The sequence below is a fragment of the Podarcis raffonei genome, chromosome 8, assembly GCF_027172205.1.
Source record: "Podarcis raffonei isolate rPodRaf1 chromosome 8, rPodRaf1.pri, whole genome shotgun sequence".
Lineage (NCBI taxonomy): Eukaryota > Metazoa > Chordata > Lepidosauria > Squamata > Lacertidae > Podarcis > Podarcis raffonei.
Window position 1 is genome coordinate 12,134,459 of NC_070609.1, and position 24,719 is coordinate 12,159,177.

The window sequence follows — 24,719 nt, forward strand, 5'->3', positions numbered from 1 at the left end:
CTTAGTCATGCTGGCCACATGACCTGGAAGCTGTACGCCAGCTCCCTTAGCCAATAAAGCAAGATGAGCGCCGCGACCCCAGAGTTGGTCACGACTGGACCTAATGGTCAGGGTTCCCTTTACCCTTTACCTTACACCAGTGGGGAGAACCTGCGGCCCTCTGGATATTGTTGGACTACAATTCCCCTTGGGTAGCATGGCCAACGGTCAGGGGGTGATGGGAGTTGTAGTCAGGCAACCTCAGGAGGGTTGTAGGTTCCTCATTCCTGATCTACACTGACTGGCTGGGATTTCAGGCAAGGATCTTTCCCAGTTCTACCTGGAGCTGTCAGAGATTGAACTGTGGAACCTGCCAGTGACAGATCTACAGCCCTTCTCCTAGTAGCTGCCAGAGTGACCAGATACAAAAGCGGACAAGGCTCCTGTAGCCGTAGCAGTTGTGCAGAAGGTTTGCCACCTGCCCACCCTGCTAACTAGTCACTCCCCTCTGTGGCTCTTGAAGGAGATTCATTTACCTGCAGCATGCCAGGCCAGGTGCAGACCAGGAAAGGGTCTCTGAGGCAGGAGGGAGATGGGTCTAGAGAGCAGAGAGTGTGGCAAAAGCAAGGAACCCAACAACCAAAAGGAACCAGTCTTGGCTGGAGCAGCCAGATCCGAAGAGAGATGGTGCTCCTGCGCCTGCAATAACTGCGTTGAATAGGGTGTCACTTGTCATGCAGAAGGGGCAAGTTGTTCATGTTAGAAGAGGGAATTTGAGCAGGTGTAGCTTGTCATGCAAGACAAGCTGGCGCTCTGTCATCTTTTGCATCTGGTACCCTACACTGAATACTAATAAGAGAAGACTGTTGCCATCAGGCCCTGGCTGTGGGCTTTCTGGAGTTCCCTGGTTGGCTACCGTGGGAAGGAGATTGCTGTGTTATATAGGGATAGTCAGTGTGGTACCCTCCAGATGTTGTCACCCTCCAGCACCCATCAGTCAACATGGCCAGTGGTCAGGGATGAGAATTAAAGTCCAGCAACATGTGGAGGGCATCAAATCAGCTACTCCTGCTGTATTAGATGTAATAGTGGGGGCCATTCACACCAAAAGATGAAAGCGCTATGGTACCACTTTACAAGGTCATGGTGTCCACCAAAGAATTTTGGGAGCTGTAGTCTGTTAAAGGTGTTGAGGGTTGTTAGGCCCCTGTTCCCCTCACAGATATATCATTCTCAGAGTTGTTTACAACTAATCCCTTTTCACAGAGAACTCTGGGAATTGTTGCTCTCTGAGGGGAATAGGGGTCTCCCTAACAGCTCTCTCCGCACCTTTAGCCAACCTGGAATTCTTCCAGACCCTCCAAGTGTCCTTATTTTCTAAGACTTACAGAAGCCGTCCCGGTTTCTGATTTCATTCCAGAAGGTCCTGCTTTCCCCTAGGATGTCCCTATTTTCATTGGAGAAATGTTGGAGCTTATGTTCTTCCCCCTACAATTCTTTGCTGGAAGCCATGACTATTTAAAGTGGTAGCATAGGGCTTTCAGTGTATGGAGTGAACATGGCCTTGGTCTTATCTAGAAGGGCTCATTTTCATGAGCAGCAAAATACAAGCAGGCTGGCATTTGAAAACCAAGCAGCCAGCTGGAAACCTTGTGCTCCTTTCACACAGGAGGCTACTGTAGATTCTCTGCTACTCATGCAAGCAAAGGAGACTATGCTGGCCAACATCGTAATTCAAGTAACAGAGAAGAGAACACCATGCAGTTGGCTAAACTTAAATAATTGCTGGCACACGTACGTAGACAAAGTTCCATGTTTTTTCAGTGCAGTCCTGTGCATGTCTACTCAGAAGTCAGCCTCACTGGGTTCAGTGAGACTTACTCCCAGGTAATGTGTGTATGGGGGTTGCACCCTTCAGGGTTAACTCAGGTAATTCACTCCTGAACTGGGTAAATATATGGCTGCTCACTCATTGGACATGAGACCAAACCTTTGCTTTTTACTTCACTCTTACAGTGTGGATATAAGTGGACTTAAAGTGAGTTAAGGTCTGTAGGTCACACAGTTAATGGTACATATATGACCCTAGTTTTAAGATGGATTGGATGCCAACCATTTTGGGCTAAGAGCAGTGTGAGAAATTTTGGGGTGTGGAGATACATGTATCTCCCCATACCTTCCAAGATTTCTCTAATGAAAATTGGGACATCCTATTTAACAACAACAACAACAACATTTATACCCCACCCATCTGCCCCAACCACTCTGGGTGGTTTCCAACATATATAAAAAACATAATAAAACATTAAACATTCAGAAACTTCCCTTTACAGGGCTGCCTTCATATGTCTTCTAAAAGGTGTATAGTTACTTATCTCCTTGGCTCGGGGTGTGTGTGTCGCATGACTCCATACCCTCCAACATTTCTCTGATGAAAATAGCATACCTGTCAACTTACAGATTTGAAAATAAGGGAACAGCAGCCCCGAAAATAAGTGATCAGCAGCCAAAATACGGGATCAACAATTACTTTGATAAAACACATATTTTGTTGCATGCAAATGGCTTTAGATACCTATTAGGTCCATAAATTACCATATAGCATATATTCAACACAAAAAAACAGCAACAATTTGTTGTTGACAAAGGACAGCTGGACATAGAAAGGGCCCCATTACCTTCAGTAGCTTATTTAAGGGACATCATCAATAAGGGACAGCAGCGGGACATGGCGCTGGGATAAGGGACTGTCCTGCCAAATAAGGGACGCTTGACAGCTATGGAAAATAGAGATGCCCTAAGGGAAAGCAGGACATTCTGAGATAAAATCAGAAAATGGGACGGCTTCTGTAAATCCAGGACTGTCCCTGTCCTAAGGGAAAGCAGGACATTCTGGGATAAAATCAGAAAATGAGACGACTTCTGTAACTCCAGGACTGTCCCTGGAAAATATGGACACTTGGGGGGGGGGTCTGTATGGCCCTCTCCCTGAGAGCATGAGAGTTTTGTTGCTGAGATTACCAGCCTACCACCACTGAAACTTCCTTCCATTTATTTCAAGTATTATAAAGTACAAGGTAACTTGCTTGTTGCTATAACCTTGAGAATAACCACGTGGGAACTGCATTTGTCCTAGCCAGGCTAGATAAGGCACAAATGTATTAAATTCTCCTTCGAAATAACAGTAAGAACTTTATACCATTATCTGTGCAAAGTCAACTAAGCCAAGAAAACTGTGGGAAGCTTTCCAGGACAGAGAGACAGAGACAGAGGAGGAAGAGATAACATGAGGCACTTACTCCAGCTGGACCCTTTGCCTAGAAAGCCTACCATTTATTTGTTTAGTTATTTGTTTAAGCTATTTTTATTCCCGCCCTGTGAAAACAAGAAAAGCTAATCAGAGCGGCCGACAAATCCGAAGGTTCCTGTGTCATCTGTCGGCGCAGCAACGGTGAATTAAATAAAATCACAAGCATTAGCAGGGATCAACCAACATGGACTAGCGGAAGCAGCCCTGTTAATGTATTGGGCCACTGGTTGGTGACGAGGGACTGTTTTGTATTTATATATCATTTCAATTATTTATAGCCCATTTCCCATTTCGAGCTAACATTCCCAAAGCGGCTCATGCTAAAAACACAGAACAATCACTGTAAGGCAACCTAATAAATAACATTATCATCATAAAAAAAAGAGCACAAGACAATCACCATAACAATAGATTTAGAAGCTTAAAAGAGAAATCATAAAAACGACAGAAGCAGCATAACAATGAGACACCCCAGATAAAACAGTGATTACAGGAATGCGATATGAATATCCCATCAGGTCCCTGCTCTGAAAATCCGTGTTCTGCCAATATGCCCAAATGGAAGCACCCTAACTTAGCAACTAAACCTTAAGAAAGTGGGTGTAAGGGTGGGTCTACTTGGGGAGGCCATTCTAGCAAATGGGGTGGGAGGTATTGCGGGGGCGGGGCGGAGACTCTTTTCTGAGGTATCTGTTCTGGGATGCTCACTCTTGGAGTCATTTTTCAAAACTGGGCTTGCAATATGACTTTTTGTTTATCTTGTTTATGAAAATATCACCCTCTCGTAAGACATCAGGGAGGTGTACTGCAAAGAGAAAACTTAAAAAGCAATACCAAAAGATCGTTAAAACGAAATAAAACTTTTGAACAACTGCATAGACCTGTGGGCATATTTTTTTTTTAAAAAAAGGCTTCAAGAGACACCTGAAAGTGAAAAGCAAGGATGCCTGCTGAATCTCTGCTAGAAAAGTATGGGAATGGACAAACTTAAATGTCCGACTTCTGGCTGAGGCAAGCTGGGCCTCTGCAAGATGGGGGTAGCCTTATTGCTATTGTTGTTTACATTTGTTGTTTTTGCAAAAAAGAAAATATCAAAGCAACTTAACAAGATAAAATATGATATTGTTGCTATGATGATGATTGCTAATACTTTTATGCCTTCTCACACACTCTTCACCAGGAGATCCTAGGGCAGGTTACAACAATTTGACAACAACAGTACAGTGATTAGAAAACAGAGCATTAAAAGGTTTAAAACATCCAACAATCAAGATACTAGGGTGGATCCAAATCTATATAGCTCAGATGTCAACAGCCAGGGCAAATATTTGCATATTTAGCATTCAACAAAAACTACAATGGTACCTCGGGTTACAGACGCTTCAGGTTACAGACCTGGCTAACCCAGAAATAGTACCTCAGGTTAAAAACTTTGCTTCAGGATGAGAACAGAAATTGTGCCGTGGTGGTGCAGTGGCAGCGGGAAGCCCCATTAGCTAAAGTGGTACTTCAGGTTAAGAACAGTTTCAGGTTAAGAACGGACCTCCAGAACGAATTAAGTTCTTAACCCGACGTACCACTGTACCTAACTAAGGTGGCAGATTCACCTTTGTGGGGAGGGAATTCTGCAGCTGAGGGGCTACCACAAAGAAAGCCCTCGCCTGGGCCTGCCACCCCCTGAACTTCTGAGGGCGGCAAAACTGCCCAGGGACCCTCACCCCTCACAATCTTAACACCCAAGAGTGTCTGTAGAGAAAGAGGCTGTTTTTCAGGTATTTGGTGCTGATGTCGGTTTTTTAAGGGCTTCAGACATGAATATGGGACCTTTATAGTAAAACAACAGTGGTCACAGCCCTGTGTGAGGTGTTTTCCTCTGCTCTGAGCTATTAGAGTCAACACGGCAAGAGGTGAGCCGCAACATGGTTTTGTGTCATGAGAATTCTTGTGTTTGTGCACACTATAAGGAAATAACCACTCAGGATATCCCCTGGCTACCCACAAACAGCAAGAAGGAAACTGACCGCTTAAGAGGGAAAGGAGAAGCTGGGTCCATCCATCACCACCTTCACATGGAGGGACTGGTTTGTTGCACCCCAAGTGGGCTGGGCAGCTGCTGGCTCCGTCCTTTCCTTAGAAAACTATGAGTCCCAATGACATCACAGAGCAGGGTGGGCGGGGCAAAGGCTGGGTGGGTTTGATGCTGAAGCGTTGGCTCAGGAAGTCTTTGGTGGCACGGGGACCCTCATACCCTCCAACATTCCTGCAATGAAAATAGGGACATCCTATTCCATAATAATGATAATCATAATAATTTTATTATTTATGGCCATCTGACTAGTTTGCCCCAGCCACTTTGGGTGATTTCCAACATATATAAAAACATTAAACATTTGCGGCTGCCTTCAGATGTCTTCTAAAAGTAGTGTAGTTACTTATTGCCTTGGCTCGGGAGTCACATAGCTCCATACCCGCCAACATTTCTCCGATGAAAATAGGGACGCCGTAAATAGGGACATTCTGGGATCAAATCGGAAACCGGGACGGCATGTAAATAAAACTCAAATACAGGTCCATTGGAGATGTCGCACGCTGCTCATGGAGTAATGTTTTAACGATAAAACCAGGTGTCCCGGAAGCTAATTACCTGGGCCTTTGTCCCAGAATTGGCACCCGATCCCCTGGTGATGTGCCAATTCACTTTCCCGGGCCTTGCACCTCGACATTTTTAGTTATTATAAAGCTTCGAGAGCCCCACTGTAAACACACAACTGGGAGGGTCTTGGCCCTTGTTGTGGAATAATAAGCAACAATTGGATGAGTGGCAGAGAGATTGCCAATGTTTGGTTTTTTTAAAAAGCTGCCCCTCTTCCTATGCCGTTAACCACAGCTTGTCGTGCATCAGTTAAGGGAGGAAAGGCAGTTCCTTATCTTTTCATGCCAGTTAAAGGCACAAGAGCAGAAGAAGCAAAGCAACAAATTAAAGCGCAACGGGAAGCGCAAAATGGCACCTTTAATTACTCGGCAGGAACCAGGAGCACAATTAGATCTGCCACCACATTTCAAAGCAAATCTGGAGAGTCCCATTGAAGCAAAACATCTGTGAGGATTTTGAGAGAAGTTAAAAGAATGCCATTAAGACAAACAACATTTTTTCAGGCGGCTGGCAGGGGAGGCTTCTACATCATTCTAGCTGGGAGAGCCTGGGACACATTTTTTATTATAATTTTTTTTTTAATGCACTGGTAATTATATAATAAGCAATTAACTTGCTTGTCTTGGTCGGAACATATGCCTTTGAAATATTTTGATAAATATTAGGCTATACGAGTAGAATTCAATGTTGCTCTCTTACAAATTCTCTGTCTCCAGATGCAATTCATCTTGCCAGATGGCAAGATCCTCCCTCTCATCCCCCCACACTCTGTTCAGGGAGTTTTTCCAAAAAAAAAAAAAACCACAACCCCACCCCCAGCCAACCTCAGGGGCGCAGGGAAGAAGAAGGGGAAAGATCCATCGTGCAAGAGAAGTCTTTGCACTGGGTTTCTTAGGTGAATCCGGCCCAAAAATATTTAGTGTTTGGAATTAGGTTTCAGTTCCCTACCCAGCTTCCATTTTCCTTGGAAGCACATGTCCATCAAGTGGGTAGGTTAAGAAGTTGCCTTGGGCTGAGTCAGACTGTTAAGTTGTGGGTGAACATATCAGACGACACAGTGATTCTTCAAATAGCTCTTGTTTATTCACAGGCCAGAACAGAACTGAACTGAAGGGTTCAGCCAGCCTGCTTATATAGAGCTCCACTACAACGCAACAGAAACAACTTTCTGTATCTATCCAATCACTGAACGTCACTTTCAATTCCTTATTTGCATATGTGGAACTGAGTGAAAACTATCTACAATATCCCCCTGCTGGCCCAGGGTGAGAACTTCAGTATATAACACAGACCATTGGTCCAGCTATCTCAGTACCGCCTACACTGACTGGCAGTGGCTGTTTGGGTTTCAGATGGGGTCATAGAATCATAGAATGGTATGGTTCTAGGCACAGTGCATCAACACATACGGGAGTCCAGCACGGAACCCACATGCAAAATGAAAATTGCCTGTACAATAATCTTATAAATTATGTGGCACTGTGGTCTAAACTACTGAGCCTCTTGGGCTTGCCGATCGGAAGGTTGGCGGTTCGAATCCCCGCAATGGAGTTAGCTCCCTTGCTCTGTCCCAGCTCCTGCCAACCTAGCAGTTCGAAAGCACGCCAGTGCAAGTAGATAAATAGGTACTGCAGCGGCAGGAAGGTAAACAGTGTTTCCATGCGCTCTGGTTTCTGTCATGGTGTTCTGTTGTGCCAGAAGCAGTTTAGTCATGCTGGCCACATGACCCGGAAAGCTGTCTGTGGACAAACGCTGGCTCCCTCGGCCTGAAAACGAGATGAGCTCCGCAACCCCATATTTGCCTTTGACTGGACATAACCGTTCAGGGGTCCTTTACCTTTTAACAATAATATACAACATTATTATACAGTAATAATGATAGGGGATCCATGTGTTGCCTTTTGGTTAGATCTGCTATTTTCTGTGCACGAAGCTGGGCAAAGGATTTTGAGTGCTCCAATACCTTAATTTGGATTGACCTGAGTTGTGCTTTCCACAAAGTTCGATGGCACGTAACAGAACCTGCACACCAATCTCTAGAAACAGAAGCACTTGTTTTCAGCCTTCCTAAATGCCTACCTTTGGAACATACAGAAGATCCCCACCGTCAGGGATGGAGGAAGGGCGGTGCGGTGAGGGTGGACCACTCCAGGTGTCTTCGCTAAGAGGGGGTGACATTTGGCATGCTGCCCGCCCTCGACTCCCAAGCCTACCCCGAGCTGTTGGGGGAAGTGGGGAGCTGCGCTGCTTTGCCGGTTGCATTCCCCCTTCCCCCTTCGTTTTGACAGCTTGGGGGAGGCTTGGGAGTTGTGGGTGGGCGGTGTGCCAAATGTCCGCCATTGGCGGCTCGTTCCACCCCTGGCTGCAGGGCACGCACGCCACTCCATGCACCCAAGTGGCTATCCCGCAGGGGCGCATCGGAAGATGGCTGACAATAACATCTCTCCGACCCACACAAGGTAATTAGGAGGCTGTGATGAGAGTAAATAGCCTCCCTGCCCCCCCAAGGGTGTGGGGGGGACTGCCCTTGCCTGCTGTGCCCTATACCACCCCCCGAATTTGTGGGGATGGGGGCACTAGGCAGAAAGCCCTCCTGTGGATCTTGGCGCTCCTGGATGCTGTCTCTGATCCATGCCCCTAGCTGCAGCAACTTCAAAAGAAACAATTAGGAGGAAGCAAATGCACATATTTCAAGGAAGAAGGGGGAGTAAAGACTGCTAACTGAAGAGATCTCTGATAAACAAGACGGGTCGGAGGAACAAGAATAAATCATGAGAAGACACACCGAGGCTCGGTATGGCAAAGGGACTGGATGGGGGAGGGGGAAAACCTTTCCTTTCTTTTATCTATGTGATTAACCAAGAATCCCCCCCCCCCACGTCACAAGTTAGTAATGCCGTGTAAATGACTTAAGCTGTGGATTTATGACTGTGTGGAGATAATTTTCTAACCAAAGCATGTTTCAAGAAGATCGTGGAAAGTATAAAAGCTTTGGAATGACGCAGTAAAAAATACCGTCGCCATGTTGGCAAGTTCTGTCGGAAGACTTAAGTCTGGGAGGAGGAACAGAGCTGTTTTTATATTGTGGGAGAGACTCCTCAGAGGGACTTAAGAGCGACAGTTTTGTGAGATTAATGATGGAAAGAGTGATGTTATTTATGAAAGCGATGATATATGGAAACCATCGTGATATGAGGACTGGACGAACGAAAAATTCACACAGGATTATAATTGGTGTTTATCTGCTTAAGGAGATTATCAGAAGAGATCATAAAGGAAAAAAAGAAAAAAATATACGAATAAGATGAGATGTGGAAACAGCAAGATAAGACTGGATAGAATTATGAACATTATTTGGACTGATTTGTGGATATTAACGCAGTAGCAAGAAGATGATCGGAATCCCCCTTCGGAACTTGAAATATGGGTCCCCTCAACAAAAATTTAAAATTCGGCTTTGTAATTCGGAATTTATGTGATGTGATTTGATTGGTCGGTTAATAAAAATTATTTTTTAAAAAAGTGGCTATCCCGCACCTGGGGGGGCACCATCTGTGCCTCCCGCCCCCCTCGGGAGTGCGTCCGCCCTGGGTAGCATGGGCATAAGCTCTGCCCCACTTTCTTGTTCTTTCTGTACATCTTCTCTGGAGTGGCCCCAGGAGCCAATCCCCAGTGGCTAACTCACCTCCTTTCACTCTGATTGGCTCTGATCAGATGATGAGAATACCACTTCTTCAGTGGCTAAAAATGCTCCCCTTTCATGATGATTGGGTGACTCTAGGGTGCTGGAGGCAGGGACCATGCTGCAGATGCTGGACCACTGTAGCTCTTGAGTGTGAGTCTGGGCTCATCACAGTCTTTTAGCCTAACCTACCGTGCAATATTGTTCTGAAAATGAAGCACATTAAAAACCCCAACCAGTTTAGTGTATGTTTGTAACAGTTCCATCATCCCATTGTTTTGGAAGAAGCTGGATCTTGTACGTCAGAATAAACCCATTTGCGGTGAAAGGTGAACGATAGTGCGTTTGACGCAACACTAGCCGTACGCAGAATATGGCTCTGCCATTAACATCAGTCCGTTGATTATAATGGATCTACTCTGAGTAGCGCTGAGTTGGATGCTACACGCTGTCAGCAGTGTGATATCTTAGCTGGTCCCTAACAGCCTCTTGGGCAACATCAGCAGGAAAAGGCTGGAGATGCAATTCAAATTGTTTGAAGATTAAACTTCCCTGAGTCCTTCGGAATCCCCTCCCACGCCTTCTGCCTGCTTCATAGCAGAAATGTGAGTGGCCCATAGAAAACAATGAAAAGAAATCCAGGATCTGAGCACAAGCTGTGTTCGAGCTTCCGAGTATTCTTTGCCTCTTCCAAAACAAAACAAAAGTAGAATAAACCGAAACACTTCAAAAAGACAGAATACAGAAATGTGAGCTTATGCTGGCAGGTAAGATTTAAAGAAAGTTCTTAAGCAATTATCATCATCATCATCATCATCATTATCATCATCATCATCATCATTATTATTATTATCTGCTGTTCACCATAAGGTCCTAGGGCAGGTTACAGCAATATAAAATGCAGCATTAAAAGAGGTGTTTTTTGTGTGTTTTTTAAATGACAGTCAGAACTAGAACAGATCCTAAAAATGTATAATCTTAAGTGTCAAAGGCCAGGAGAAAGGCCTGTATCTTCAGGATACATCAAAAGCTGTACAATGAAGGTGCTGATAGACTTATTAGTCACTTGCTATTCTAGTCCATTTTCCCCACGATGCTGGTTAAAAAAGAAACTTGAGGCCAATAGCCCCACATGATGTGCCCTTTGTCTCTGCAGTGATTTGAATTTGGGGTCTAGCACTGATTCTGCCTTAGGTGCTGCTTACATTGGCCAATGCAGAAACCCAATTCTTACACACTGTAGTTTCACAAGCATGTATTTTTAAAGCAACAAAACAAAGAGTCTTCTGGCACCTTAAAGACTGGGCTATTAGTAATAAAGTTGTTGTTGTTGTTGTATCTGTGGCGCAATGAATCAGTGTGTCTGGCTGCCAACCAGAAGGTTGGTACTGTAGTTTGAGCCTGCTCAGGGATGGCTGTGGGCAGGATTCCCTCACTGCAGGAGGTTGAACTAGATGACCCTCTGGGTCCCTTCCAATTCTATGATTTTCTGAGTGTGTAATAATAGTGGGGTCAAATGGCCATGCCGAGTGAACTGCAGCAGTTCTATTAAACCTTAAATATTTGCAAAATAAACACAGTGACCATTCACAACAGCAGTGCTTGGTTGTTCTTGATTTGCCGTGTTAATTAATCTCTAATGGGGTACAAAGCCATCGCCTCTATTCAAGCCCAAACAGATAGAATAAAACTCTGTGCTACATTCTAATTCGGCTATTTTGCACTGGAATGTTTCCCTTTAAAATTCCTCCGGCAGACAAGGGCAATGTTCTAGTCTGCTGCGGAATGTCCTCTTGGGAAACTGAAATGCTCCCCCACTGATCTCTAAATGTAGACATTCCTTGTATCATTTTTTGTGCCTGCCTATCCTCTTTTGCACAGAGAGACCAACATGTTTTGTCATGAGCGTTGCTGGCAGGTGACAGAGGAAGATGAGCAGCTGGACGAGTCCTTGGTGTCATGGCTTTAGTTGCTGGGTCTTGTAATCATGCTACCCAATATGGGGGGGGGGGGGCGGGCAAGGCTGGCTCCAGTTAGTTGAATCTTCCGTGATTGTGTTTCTGTTGTTGCTGATAAGTAGCTGTTTTTGATTAGGACAAAATCTGTAGACAAGGACAGATCTCCTAATCCCTCTCCAGTCTCCACCACAAGGCCTATAAGAGAGAATTATTGTTGGGGTTGGGCAATGATGTCCACTGGAGTGCGTTTAACTGGGATGTGGACTTAAGAACAAATGATGTTTTGTCACACCCCTACAAGGCCCCATCTGCACTTTACGTTTCAAGTACAGTGGTACCTCGGGTTAAATACTTAATTCGTTCTGGAGGTCCGTTCTTAACCTGAAACTGTTCTTAACCTGAGATACCATGTTAGCTAATGGGGCCTCCCGCTGCTGCCGCACTGCCACCGCACGATTTCTGTTCTTATCCTGAAGCAAAGTTCTTAACCTGAGCTATTATTTCTGGGTTAGCGGAGTCTGTAACCTGAAGCATCTATAACCTGAAGCGTATGTAACCCGAGGTACCACTGTAGTTTCATACCACTTTAAACTGTCACAGCTCCCCCCCACCCAAGAATCCTGGGAACCATAGTGTGTTTTTTAAGGGGGCTGAGAGTTAGGCTACTCCCCACCCCTCACAGACTACCATTCCCAGATTTCCCTGAAAAGAGGCACTGAATAATAGAGCTGGAAGTGACCACAAGCCCAGCACCCTGCAATGCAGAAATCTTTCACGCAATGTGGAACTCGAACCCAGGACCCTGAGATTAAGAGTCTCGTGTTCTACTGAGCTATCCCTCAAGGGGATTGTCAAACCACTCTGGAATTTATAAGGGGGATGGCAATACACCGGTCTCCTAACAACGCCCTTAACAAACTACAGTTCCCGAGATTAATTGGGGAACAGCTATGATTATTTATAGTAACATAATACTGCTTCGTCGGTATAGTGCATATGGGATCACAAAGCCCGTTCCTGGTCCTTTTCATGTTATGTTATAAAATAATACCCTTTTCTGATTATAGGGCAGCTGAGAATTGCTAGGAGGCCCTTTATCCCCGCGCAGAGCTATAGTACCCAGTTTCCTAGGAAGACGAATTGATTGTTAAACCGCTCCGATAGCTAGTAAATTAGCACATGCGAAGTGTATGCAAATTCCAGCCCCGGGCCTGTGTCCCTCCTCCCTCCCAGGCCTTGAAGGACCTAGGACAAGGTAAAGAAGGAGCTGCTTGGATCTTAACCTTACACCGAAAAGCGAAAAGCGCGCTGGAGAAAACTCCCCGGGCAGACCTGGGTCAGCGCGAACCAAAGCGCCTGCTCGGGGCCGGCACTGTCAGCTCTGAACTCGGCTTGTTAAGAGATCAAGGGCTTCGGCCGGCTCGCAGGCAAAGTGCCCGGGGAAGCGCGCAGGAGCTCCTTGGAGAGGCCGGGCGGGACAAGCGCAGACAAGACAGGATGAAAGCGCAGCAGCGGAGGGGGCTGGAGACGCGGTGCTGGTGTGAGCGCGCAAGGCGCGCGTCGGGGAGCCTTTTGCACGCGCCGCTGGCTGTTCCTTTGGCACGGAGGTGCAAAGCTCTCCTGGCTGGGCTGGGGCAAGTCGTAACTCTGGGCCCGCGCGCGTCACTGGGTAGCCAATTTTAAGGCGTCCCTTTTCCTGTTCCTGGCGGAAAGGAGCGCTTCTAAAGAATGCTTTGCTTCTGTGTCGCATGTTTCAATCCTTCAAAGCGCTTCACAGCTCTTGTATAAATCATTCACCTCGGCTTTTTCTTCATCTTTCATTAAAAAAACACAGAAACTCAAACGGATCCCTGGAAGACGGATGGGCTGGTGTCAATGGCAGATGGGTGCAAGTGAGAAACGAGAGTTCAAATGGAGGAGATGACGGAGCAAGGGTGTGTGTGTGTGTGTGTGTGTGTGTGTGTGTGGTGCCCGTCATTCCGCACCCCATATGCAATTCAAAATAAAAGCAATTCAAAACTGTAAAATGACTTTTTGTTTTTTGAAATGATGCAAAACTTAAAGGTATGTTGAAATTAATATAACTTCTTTCCGGATGTCTACTTTGATGCTTAAAAAATAATCAAACGTCAAGTTCTTTTTTTATATAACCCCCCCCCCCCGCAACTTATTTTTGTGTACATGCCTTTGCTTTCTGGGTGCCCTAAGCACGTGCTTCAACTACCTACTGAGTAGTCCTGCTGGTGCTGATGTAGTGAAGGCCACCGATGACTTGGAAGGTGCAAAAGGCAAATTCAAGATGCAGCATGCCTTCCTCCTCTAAAAAGGAATTATTTTCAGGCCCGAGTTTATCTGTGACGAGGAGGAAGAGCCAAATTTCACGGGGACTGTACTGCAAAAATTTTGCTCATTGCAAAAATGCTGCTATCGCTAAGAAGCAACCAGCTATATCACGGCCTCCTGCCCTCTCCCCGCCATCTGTTGTAATAAATGTCAGACATATCAATTAGGCACCCACAGCGTACATTTAAAGGACTCTTATACCGCTTTAAGAGTCATGGAGAGTGTTATGTACTGAGTTGAATAGGATCCAAACTGCAGCAGTCTGATTGGTCCTAGAACAATAGGATCCAAAAGGCAGCAGTCTGATTGGTCCTAGAACAATAGGATTCAGAATGCAACAGTCTGATTGGTCCTAGAACAATGCAGCAGTATGATTGGTTGGCAGGAACTACCCAATCATGCTCCAGATAGAAGTGACTCCACAACCTGATTGGCTTACAGTAGAATTCCGGAATTAGCCAATCATGTGCAGCCCATTGTGTAAATAATGTATATAAAGCAGATACTTTGAGGGGACTTTCATTCATTCCTCCTCACCACTATGAGCTGAATAAAGAGCATGAAATCACTTCGCGACTCTGAGTATATTTCAGAGAGAATCCTGGGCATTGTAGTTTAAGGATACTTGGAACTGTAGGTCTGTAAGCTCATCACCAGGCTTCCTCAACCTCGGCCCTCCAGATGTTTTGAGACTACAATTCCCATCACCCCTCATCACTGGTCCTGCTAGCTAGGGATCATGGGAGTTGTAGGCCAAAAACATCTGGAGGGCTGAGTTTGAGGAAGCCTGCTCAACACCCTTCACAAACTGCATCTCCCAGGATTCTTTTGGGGGAAGTCAGGATTGTTAAAGTGGTAGAAGAATGCTTTAAATGTATGGTGTAAATGTGGATTTATACCTAGCCAGACGGGTGGGGTATAAACAATAAATGTTGTATTTGCGCTAACCAAGGCAGCAGGGGAGAGAGCGCAACTCCATGGAAAATAGGGATGGAAAGTTGCTAAAAATAAGAGAAAAGACGAAATTCTCTTTCGATTGTATATGTTAAAAATGTTAAAACTTAATAAAACGTAATGGGGGAAAAATTGAAAGTATCGCTCGACGTGTCAGAGCATGTGGGTGCTGCCCTCCCAGATCAGGGAACAAGCTCTAGCTCAGGCTCTGTGACCCTAAATGATGTTGGAACTGCTGGTACCATCACCGCAGATCAGCATTGGCCATGCCAGCTGGTGGGAGAGGCTCCCTGTGCCTGATCTAGCTCCTCCCGGTCCATCACTGGATCACCTTCCCCACCATCTAGCAGCCGGCTGGAACTCTGCGCAGTCCTGCAAAACCTTCCCTCCGCCCAGAGGACTCGCTCCAGTGAGACGTTGCATGAGCCCTGACCGCAGCAGCCCAAGCGGAAAGCTCCCATAGGTGGATTGCATTCCGTTCCTCCGCTGGGGGCGGGCGGGGGGATAAAATAAAAATAAATCTGACTTCATTCAGTAGCAATCAGCAGCCCCACGTGACCCTCCAGGAAGATGACATCACCCTCATTCTAACCGCTCTCTCTCCCCACTTCCCTGTTATTTTAAAGGGGCAGCGGGAAATTGCGTCTGTTTACTTTAGGAGGTATTTTGCTGCTATTTCACGGGCTGGATTCAGTCACATAACGGCAAACTCCAGGCGAAGAACTACAGTGGATTTAGTGCTCCTGAGAAGCGAAGTCGCTTCCCTCCAACAGATCAGACTTTTTTTTGCGATAAGGGGTGCTATGAGAAAAATGCACTGGAAAACGATGTCCTATTATAATATATAGTCTCCCTGAATGAATGTTTCAATAAACGTCGTCGGGACAGCGGGTGGCATCCCACTACGCTTGCCTCAGAGTAGATCCATAATAATTAAGGTCCCATTTAAGGCACAACCCCCGCCCCAGGCCACGCACCTGCCTATTGCAAGCCCCAACGCGCTTACCACTGGTGCGCGCTGCCTCCCTTGAAGCGTAAAAGCAGCGCCATGCAGCCGCGCTTCCCCCCGCCCAAGGCTGGATTTCTCATGCAGCTGGCTTAATACACGAGCTCCCTCTCGTGGCTGCTGTCTGCCTGTTTTCTAACCCACCATGAGTCCCTTACTATCTCGATTTTTGCCCGCAAAACCCAGGCAGGAGAGCGTCTCACTGAGCACCCCCATTGCAAACCTCTAGCAAAAGAGACCAAAACCCTGTTCCCAGAGAGGGGCTCCTTTTCCTGTGCTTTTGACAAATATAACCGGCTGGGAGAGCAATAAACAGGTGATGGAGGCGATCTGTGGCTTTCTGTTGATCTCCAACTCCCATTTCCCTCTGCCAATATGGACACCACAACCACCAGTGGCAATTACTTTGTATAATAGAGGTGGCTTCACAGCAACTCTGGGGAGCTGAGAATGACAGGCCCCCGCCTCCCACCCCCTTTCCTTTCTACATTGCTTTCCTCCCTCTCATGCAGACGTTGCAACTACAACTCCCATCGCCCCTGGCTGTTGTCAATGCTAGTTGGGGCTGATGGAAGTTGTAGGTCTAATAACATCTGGAAGGCTGCAGGTTTCTCATCCTTCGAATTGTTGCTAGATGCAGCCTCGAGGACTCCCGAGTTTCATACCGTTAAAAAAGCTGGGCGCCACCCGCACTCTCTGCCGAGTGGTTCCCAGGTGGTTCCAGGGGTCTGTGCTCCTTCGGAGAACTGAAGATGCAGCGGAGGCTGTCGTAGTTTTAAGAAATATGATTTATTCACGTATTTTCACTTTCAGTCTGCATGGAGGGAGTCTAGAACTTACAGCATGGTCGTCTCAAGGGGAGCTTGCAATGCAGGGATCTTTTGCCCAATGTGGTCAACACCTCTGTGCCATTCCGTTGTCAGCTGGGCGGAGAAAACGCAGGATGGTTGGGATCAGGGATGGGGAAAACCTGTGGCCCCTCCAGATGTTAAGGGGTGTTAACGGAAAAATCCGAGGGCTCCCTTGGACAAAAAACAAAGACACCAACCAGGATAACTTGGAGCAAAACAGCAGCCTGTAGACTTGGCCTTTATTGATCTGTTGCAACAGGGTGCTCCTCTCACCTGCAGGAGAGAGGAGGGACCCAGAAAAATGGTGTGCAAGACCTTATAAAGAAATGGTGTGCAAGGCCTTATAAAGAAATTGCCACCCTGTAGATGAAGACCACCCCAAGAAACATCATACATACATCACAGAAGGGGTGTAACCTAAGACCACCCCTCAGATACATCACACCTACATCACAAAAAAGGAGGTCTAAAACAGAAAATTTGAATGTTGTTTTTCTCCTGTCCTTGTTTATATCCTGTCTGGCAGGTTACTTGATTGGATTGCCTGGGGAGCCTGGCCATTCTTTTGTAGTGATAAATACTTAGTTCCTGGGCCATGTCACAGGCTCACACCCTATTCAAACACAGACATACCCTATTTATGAAGGAAAAGACAATGGGGAGGCTTTTCCAGTTTGATCTTGCAGAGAAAACATTTGCTCAGTTTAGGAATCAAAATGGTTCCAGGTTGGCCTTCCTGTGCTGATCTATGTATGTGCTTGGTTGGTACACTTATGAACATTACCATATATCTAAGACCATAAAATTCCTATCACAGGGGAGGAAAGCAACGTTGAAAGGAAAGTATCCTTACAAATGAGGGTAGGCAGGCATCTCTATTACGCAAAGTGATTGCAGTAGTGATGAATAGAGCGAACAACCTTGGAGGTGGGGAAGGAAGGAGATGGTCCTTAGGGCCTGTGACCTCACTGGTATTCTTCGCAGTTGCAAAACATTAAACTTGGCAGGGGGTTGGACTCGATGGCCCTTGTGGTCTCTTCCAACTCGTATGATTCTATGATTCTAGTCCTGGCTGTCGCACGCTCCAGTTGTTGTGGGACTACAGCTCCCATCAGCCCCATCAGGCGGTTGGCCAAAGCTCACGGATGATGGGATTGTAGATAAAACCTGATGGGGCGGTTTGCAAAAAAGCAAAACCAATAAAATCACCACGCACAAACAAATGCAACCATAATTTAAAAACCGTACAGGTTTAAAACCACAATAAAATTAGACCAAAACAAATGAAAACTCGTGCAATTTTTCTAAGCATCCGGGCACGCTTTATTAAATAAGAATATTTTCGGCAGGCGCCGAAAAGTGTGCAGTAGAGGAGCCTGCCTGCTGTCAATGGGTCCAGGTGTATGGAGCCTTACCGCACATCTGGAGGCCTGGGTAAGGCTGCGCCAAGACAAGTAGGAAAGTTCACTTAGTCCTATGTAAGTAATCCTACATTGCGCATGGGCCATTGACTTTAATGGGGCTTTGCACCCGAGTGAGCACGTTCAGGGATGCGCTGCAAAATCCACATTTATTTATTTCTCCCTGTTTCCCCTTCCCCGCATCGAATGGGTTAATTCCTAAGCGCATGCGCAAGGCCTCCCCACGGAGCGACAGCTGCCTTTCTTGCGCAAGCGCGGCCACACGACTCGGAAAGCCGCCCAAGGCCGCGACCTGCCAGATGGGCATGCGCGGCGCGCTGGCCGCCGAGCCCCTTCTTCGTCACCCGCCCATGCGCAGAGCAGAATCGCAAATAGCTTCGCCTTCGCCGTCGAGGCCCTAACGGCGCACGCGCAAGGGGAGACGAGCGCTGAGCGGGCAGGCCCCGCCTGCTTTCCCTGTCTGCGCTTGCGCAGCGAGGGTCCTGTGGCTAGAGGGGACCGGGCTGCCCCTCCCCAAATCCGGAGGAACCGGTGAGTGTTGGGTGTGTGCGTGTGTGCGCGCGCCCGGTGCATTATGGGAAAGGGGCAGATTTTTTATTTGTTTGCCTGCCCTCCCCCCATGGTCCTTAATACCCCCCACCCCTCCAGTCGCAGTGCAGCATGGGATTGTGGGCTCCTCTTGTGGTCCATGGAGCCCCAGAGCATTATAGGGACTGAACTCAGCTCTGTTCCATACCTGGGGCGAGGGGCTGACCTCTGCTCTCCCAGAGCATTATGGGAGTAGTCCATACAGTGTCAGCCCCAGTGCATTGTGGGATGAAGTCTCCCCTTGAGCCCCCCACTCTTTCCCTCATCCTCCTATGCTCTCTGGGGTCTCTCTCCCTCCCCCACCCCCTGCAAATCCCCCAGGCCCCCCAGTGCCTCCATCCATGCCCTGCCAGGCATTTATAACTAGTTCTGCTCCTCTTCCAGGTTTGGGCTGCTGGCATTAAGGGGTGATGTCTGAAGTACCCAAGCATGTGGAAGCTGGGAGCTCAGAGGACATTGGCTTTGAGGAGGAGAAGGAGGAGGAGGGGACTTCGACCGGTGAGCAAAGTGTAGTGAGCCATGAGGGAGAAGGCCCGTTTGCTTTGAGGGGGTGGAAGGGTAGGGCATGGGGGTGCTTGAGTTTCCCTCCCTCCTGCCAGTAGGCCTGTGTGGTCAGGTAGAGGGAGCCTTGGTTTGTATGTAGGAGCCAGACCCACTGCGCTAGGGGGACTGGGAGCATAATAAAATTCTTCCAGGTGCCCTTTTCCTGTCAACTTGCAGATCTGCTGGCCCACCTAAGCAGAGTAACAATTGATTTACATCCAAGGGAAGCCCTGAGAGTAGTAAGTCTCCGTTCGCATGAGAGGGCTGGATGTTAGCATCCTGTAGAGCTAGGCTGCATAGGGTTTGGTGTTACCGTTAACTTTTCCACTGGCTGCAGTTGTTTCAGCAGGGCACTAGGGGGTGGTATCCTACAAGGAAGGGTGCAGGCAGCTGCAGAACTTTTACAAGAACATTTGTCCCACTCTCTAACCATGGCACTGCTGAGTACTAAGCATTGGTTTGTTTTCATAGTAGGCATGATCCACACCCCACCTGTTGTTAGTGGGCTATTCTTGGATTGGCTCCCGAGAGCTGAGTAGCACAGCTGTTTAAATAAACCCATTGAAGCTACTAGTATTTTGTTAGTAGTCTACTGGAGTGGTTTGTGTCTCTATTCTGGCTGTAGAGCAGAGGAGGTGCCTTCTTTTGCAGGCAGCATGGAAAGTGCAGAATAGTAGCTTCTTAGCAGACTGCGGGGCGTGGGGGGGGCTGTGGGGGGAAAGAAAAGCCTTCTACCAAGTGGGTTCGTGGAGAAGGGGCAGAGTATAAGGCTGTCAGAGGTAATATCAATCCCACTTGCAAGAAACCTTGGAAGGGGAGAGAGCTCTTGTGCTTGGATCCTTCTCCCTGGTTTCCCATAGCCATGTGGTAGGCCATTGTGAGAACAGGATATTGGGCTAGATGGGATCTCTGTATATTATATTCTCTCAGTCTATAGACCTCTTGGCCTTGAAATCCCAGTTCCCAATTGAAAGGTGACATTTGTGGAGCAGGAGTAGGCACTGAGGAGGAGATACTTGTCTTTATGGTGATCTCTTCTGCATGGCTGGCATGTGTTCATGGCAGTGCTCAGTTTGTGGCCAGCCTCTATAGCATACAGATGTATGATCTGCTTGGTTCATTGTGAGCTCTCTTTGACCAAAATCATCATTTTGATTCATTATTTAGGCATATTATATTACCATGGAGCTTAGGGTGGGCTAAAAAAAGAAATAAATATATGCAATAATCCAACAACAAACTTGCAAAAGAAGGTGTAAGTGAATGAAGCTTCACAGATGATGAGGGTTTTGAATTTGGGTCTCTCTCTCTCTTCCCCCCTTCTCCCAGTCTAAACACAGCAGTTGAGCCACACTGTCTGCTCATCCACCCTATGTCAGGGACCCAGTTCAGACACCTAGAACTTGTAAAAAGGCAGTTGCAGAATATACATTTTTCTCCTGGAAACTTGTGCAAGCCTGAGCATCATTCAGGAGCGGAAAACGCTTGTGAGACCTTTTGATGGGCTTTCATTTATGATGGCTAGCCTTTCAGTGGAATGAGGGTTCAGGCAAGGTTGTGTGTCTTTCTTAGTTCTGCACAAGCACATGGAAAGTGTGACAATGGGAACTAGATACAGATTTTAGTATTCTCAGTTTTGGCTTTATTCTTTCCATTTTTAAAAAGAAGAAGAGGAACAAATATCTAGTCCCTTAGGTTGAGAACATGGCCTTGGAAGTGTCTTTTGTCCTGGGGAGCCCTGCCTTAAAATCTCAGCTCACAAAATGGTCTCAGCCTCAGTTTGCCACCTGCAAAATAGACATGGGTGTAGCCAGAGTTGATTCAAGGGGTGTTGAGTATCTTGACTACTTACTTATTTTGGTCAATATCCTACTTCATTGTAAAGGTGGGTAATGTGTTACACAAAGGAGCTGCATTTTTAATAATATATTTTGAAGGTACAACATTTCAAATGAGACCTTTGGTGGATAAAGGTGCATTATATCTATATAAATAGGTGCATGAAACATATTTGAGGTTTCAAAAGAGTAGTTAATCATGAGGGATGTGGAGCTATGTGTGTGGAAAGGGGAGGGAAGGTGGAGATAGAAAACCATTAATGCATTGGGATATTTGGGATGAGTCCTTACTTTTGAATGCATCTGTATTCAAGCCTCCTCCTCTGATGAACTAGCCTAGAGCTGTCTGAGGTTCTGCCAGTTATGGACTGTGATTCTTCTAGGTGTCTCCACCATGCACGAGGAAGAGGATGAATCTGAAGCTACATCTGTATCTTCCGGAGACAGCAGCCCCCCTACCCCATCAGCCCAAAGCCTTCCAGGTACAAGGACATGAAAACGTCATATTACAAAGCAAACTTTCCCTGTGCTGTGTAGCAAAATGACTGAACTAGATTGTTAAAGGGGGGTTTTGTGTTGGAGCTGGGGCTCAATTTGAGTCTGGATTTAGCCACCTGTTCACAGTGCCAGGGATTCAGCTCATCAGCCTCATGCTAGTTCTTCCACCTAAACATTAGGAAGAACTTCCTGACAGTCAGAGCTGTTCGACAGTGGAATTTGCTGCCAAGGAGTGTGGTGGAGTCTCCTTCTTTGGAGGTCTTTAAGCAGAGGCTTGACAACCATATGTCAGGAGTGCTCTGATGGTGTTTCCTGCTTGGCAGGGGGTTGGACTCGATGGCCCTTGTGGTCTCTTCCAACTCTATGTTTCTATGATTCTAGTCATGAAGAAAGCACCTCTGAGCATTTCAGGAGTGCACTTCCAATACCGCTAACTGTAGCCCTTGCCATCCTTGCACATTTTAGAGGAGTTAGCAGAATTTCTGGATTACAGGGTGTGGCTTTCAGGCTGGCTTTGAGCCCCAGAACTTCCCCAGCTCCAGGATTTGACTTCCCCCACCCGCTTTGAACGACAGTAGCTGATATGCAAAAAAATAAAATAAATATTAGGCAGATGGGAAGAACTTGCTGTAACTCCCAAACCTGGAGGTGGTGTTGCTGTTTGTACCTCACTGCATTTCCCCCCTTCCTCTGCCTCTTTTATTAGGCCCCCGGAGCAAAGAGCCGCAGGCGACAGTTGGGGAGCCGGTGGACGATGGCGGAGAGGCTGGGCAGGATCAGCTGAGCTCTTCGCTGGCTCCCAGCCCTGAGTGGCATGAATGCCCCGAATGCGGCCGTGGCTTCGGCACTTCGCGCGCCCTGAAGGTGCACCGCAGCTACCACGAGGGGCGCAAGCGGCCACACAGCGGCTCCTCTTCCTCCAAACAGCCACCGCCTCTGATCCTGCCTAGTAACCCCAACAACCAGGAAGGGCGAGCAGCCCCCAACTCTGGCCGGGCCCGAGTTTTTCACTACATATGTGCCGAGTGCGGCCTGGGCTTTGCCTCCCCGGCCACCCTGGAGGGTCATCGCTGCGAACACGGCTGGTGCTGGAGCCCCCCGCCCGCTCCCCATAACAAGCTCACCCCCTCCCCCACCCAGAGGGAGGCCAATGGGGACCAGGACATAGATGGGGCCGACGGACCGTACCACTGCACCGAGTGCCCGGGGGAGTTTGGCTTGGTGTCAGAACTTCACGAGCACTACATGCTCCATGCCCGAGGAGAGCTGTAGAGCACATCTTTTCTACCCCTCCCCAATCCCACTCCCTAATCTAATCAGTGGCGCCTGCCGAGGGATCTGTCTGGCCAGGACTCTGGGAGAGAAGTGAAGCCTCCTTCATTTTTTTATTTTTTGAGGTCCTCTTTTAGTTTCATTCTATTTTTCTAAAATGAATTTAGCAGGAGGGGAGGAGAATTGGGAGGGTACGCGGTTGCTTCGGAGCAATCCCTCCTGCATGCCCTGCCTCCTCAGAGTAAGTGTAGCAAACGCAGGAGCCCCCTGCCCACCTGCAGGGAAGGGAGCTGTTGCCTTCTCCCTGCCCCCAGAGAGAGGAGCTATCTACGGGTCTGGCGCCTGCAGGTCCTAGCTAATTATTCCCCAAAGGGAGCCCATGTCAATGGGCTTTTTGCAATGGAAGCACTAAGCAGTATTGGGCGTGTTGCTCATTTTTAAACAATTGAACCAGGAGAGATTTTCTTCCAGGCCTATCTCAAGGTTGAGGGAGGAGGAAGGGGCTGGGTTAGAACGGCATGTCCTGTGCACAAGGGTCCTGCATCCCTGCTGCCCACCCTCTTACTGTGTAGACAGTCCCCTCCCCAATTTAGGTGCCCATCCTCTCGCTTGTCACCATCTTTGGCACCTGGGTGGTCCATGCTGAACCGAAGCTGTGTTCCGTCTGTCTCTGTGTGTGCGTGTGCGTGTGTTTGGCTTTTTAAAGAGAGCGGCTTCTAGAGACGGCATCCATTCAGCATCAATCATGAATATTAACAACCTCTCTTCGCAGTAGCTGGGAGAGTCAGTTTAATAAAAGTGATTCTGTATGTGTGACTTCTCACTGTGCCCATCTCTCTCTTCGTGAATGGGGGAAGCCCAATGGCACTGGATTTGGCTGCAGAGATGGATGAGGGGCTATTTCAGTTGCAGGGGAGCTCTTTGACCCTCCAGGTGTTGGCTGAATAGCAACTCTCATCAGCCCCAGCAAGCATAGCCAGGGACGAAGATAGTTGTAATCATCCCTTTCCATTGGCCATGCTGGCTGGGGCTGATGGGAATTGGAGTCCAACACTATTTAGAGGTCCCCAATCCCTGCTAGAGAAACAACTAGAGAACCATGCAGCCTTAACGTCCAGTTCCTGTTTGAAAGCTGCTTTTGGAGTAGCCAAAAGTACAGGGAGAAGACACAGAAGCGAAGGGAAGTTTACATGCCACCAGTAAAAATGCTACCATCCATGCATGGAATCTAAGCGACAGAACACAAAAAGGAAAAGAGATGGGACAGAAGAGGAACAATTTCAACTCGCACACCAGTTCTTAAGTTAAATAGCTGGATTTTGGAACAGAGGAGCCAAATGGAACTGGTCTCCCAGCAGAGCTGATGGAGGAGCCCTCATTCCCTTTATTCCATCTGCTGCAGCCTAATGGCATAGCTGCTGCCAGGTGACAGTTGAGGGAGAAGCTAAATAGATCTGTAGTATAGCTTAGGAGCTACCGTTCTGCCATATGTGTGGTGGTTTAGCTCTGTTAGGAAAGATGAACACGCTTGTCTCATGCGCTTGAAGCACATATTAGGAAATAGCTGTGTTGCTTTGGCATAGTTCCCAGGTAGCTCTTGATACAGAATGAACTCGCTCCTTTATTTTTAAGTTTTCAAAAAAGCACTGAAATTGTTGGGCAAACATTTCCTTCTGTCAGGATCTGTTAATTCAGACGCACATATTTGCAGCTCTGTTGGGTGGCATATCCCTTCACTACTGTGCATCCTTAAATACTATATCCTATATATGGTACTTCCTGTCAAGCAAGTGCCAGTATGTGGGATTTCACAAGTAAATTTG

At 47.3% G+C, this 24,719-nt stretch overlaps 2 protein-coding genes across 3 annotated transcripts in view; one reads left to right on the top strand and one right to left on the bottom strand.

The window, feature by feature from the left end:
• LOC128418361 (basal cell adhesion molecule-like) overlaps positions 1-5,429 on the bottom strand; it is a 29,827-nt gene extending 24,398 nt beyond the window's left edge. Inside the window, exon 1 of the mRNA XM_053397958.1 lies at positions 5,311-5,429. The gene's annotated coding sequence lies outside the window, so the exon portion shown is untranslated. The remainder of the gene's footprint in view (positions 1-5,310) is intronic.
• A 13,084-nt stretch (positions 5,430-18,513) lies between these two features.
• LOC128418364 (zinc finger protein 428-like) lies at positions 18,514-23,705 on the top strand. Of its 2 annotated transcripts, XM_053397965.1 has the most exons (4): positions 18,514-18,688; positions 19,130-19,243; positions 21,510-21,608; positions 22,331-23,705. In XM_053397965.1, exons 2-4 carry the CDS (start codon positions 19,156-19,158, stop codon positions 22,894-22,896), a joined length of 753 nt encoding a protein of 250 aa, XP_053253940.1. In that variant the 5' UTR covers positions 18,514-18,688; positions 19,130-19,155; the 3' UTR covers positions 22,897-23,705. The 2 variants fall into 2 exon arrangements, with proteins under 2 accessions (XP_053253940.1, XP_053253941.1); XM_053397966.1 differs by lacking the exon at positions 19,130-19,243 and having other exon boundaries at positions 18,515-18,688.
• The last annotated feature ends 1,014 nt before the right edge of the window (positions 23,706-24,719 follow it).

Coding starts and splice junctions, on each gene's coding strand:
- LOC128418364 (XM_053397965.1), top strand. CDS start 19,156: ATGTCTGAAGTACCCAAGCATGTGGAAGCTGGGAGCTCAGAGGACATT. Junction 19,244..21,509: donor GGAGGAGGGGACTTCGACCG/GTGAGCAAAGTG, acceptor TGATTCTTCTAG/GTGTCTCCACCATGCACGAG. Junction 21,609..22,330: donor ATCAGCCCAAAGCCTTCCAG/GTACAAGGACAT, acceptor CTCTTTTATTAG/GCCCCCGGAGCAAAGAGCCG.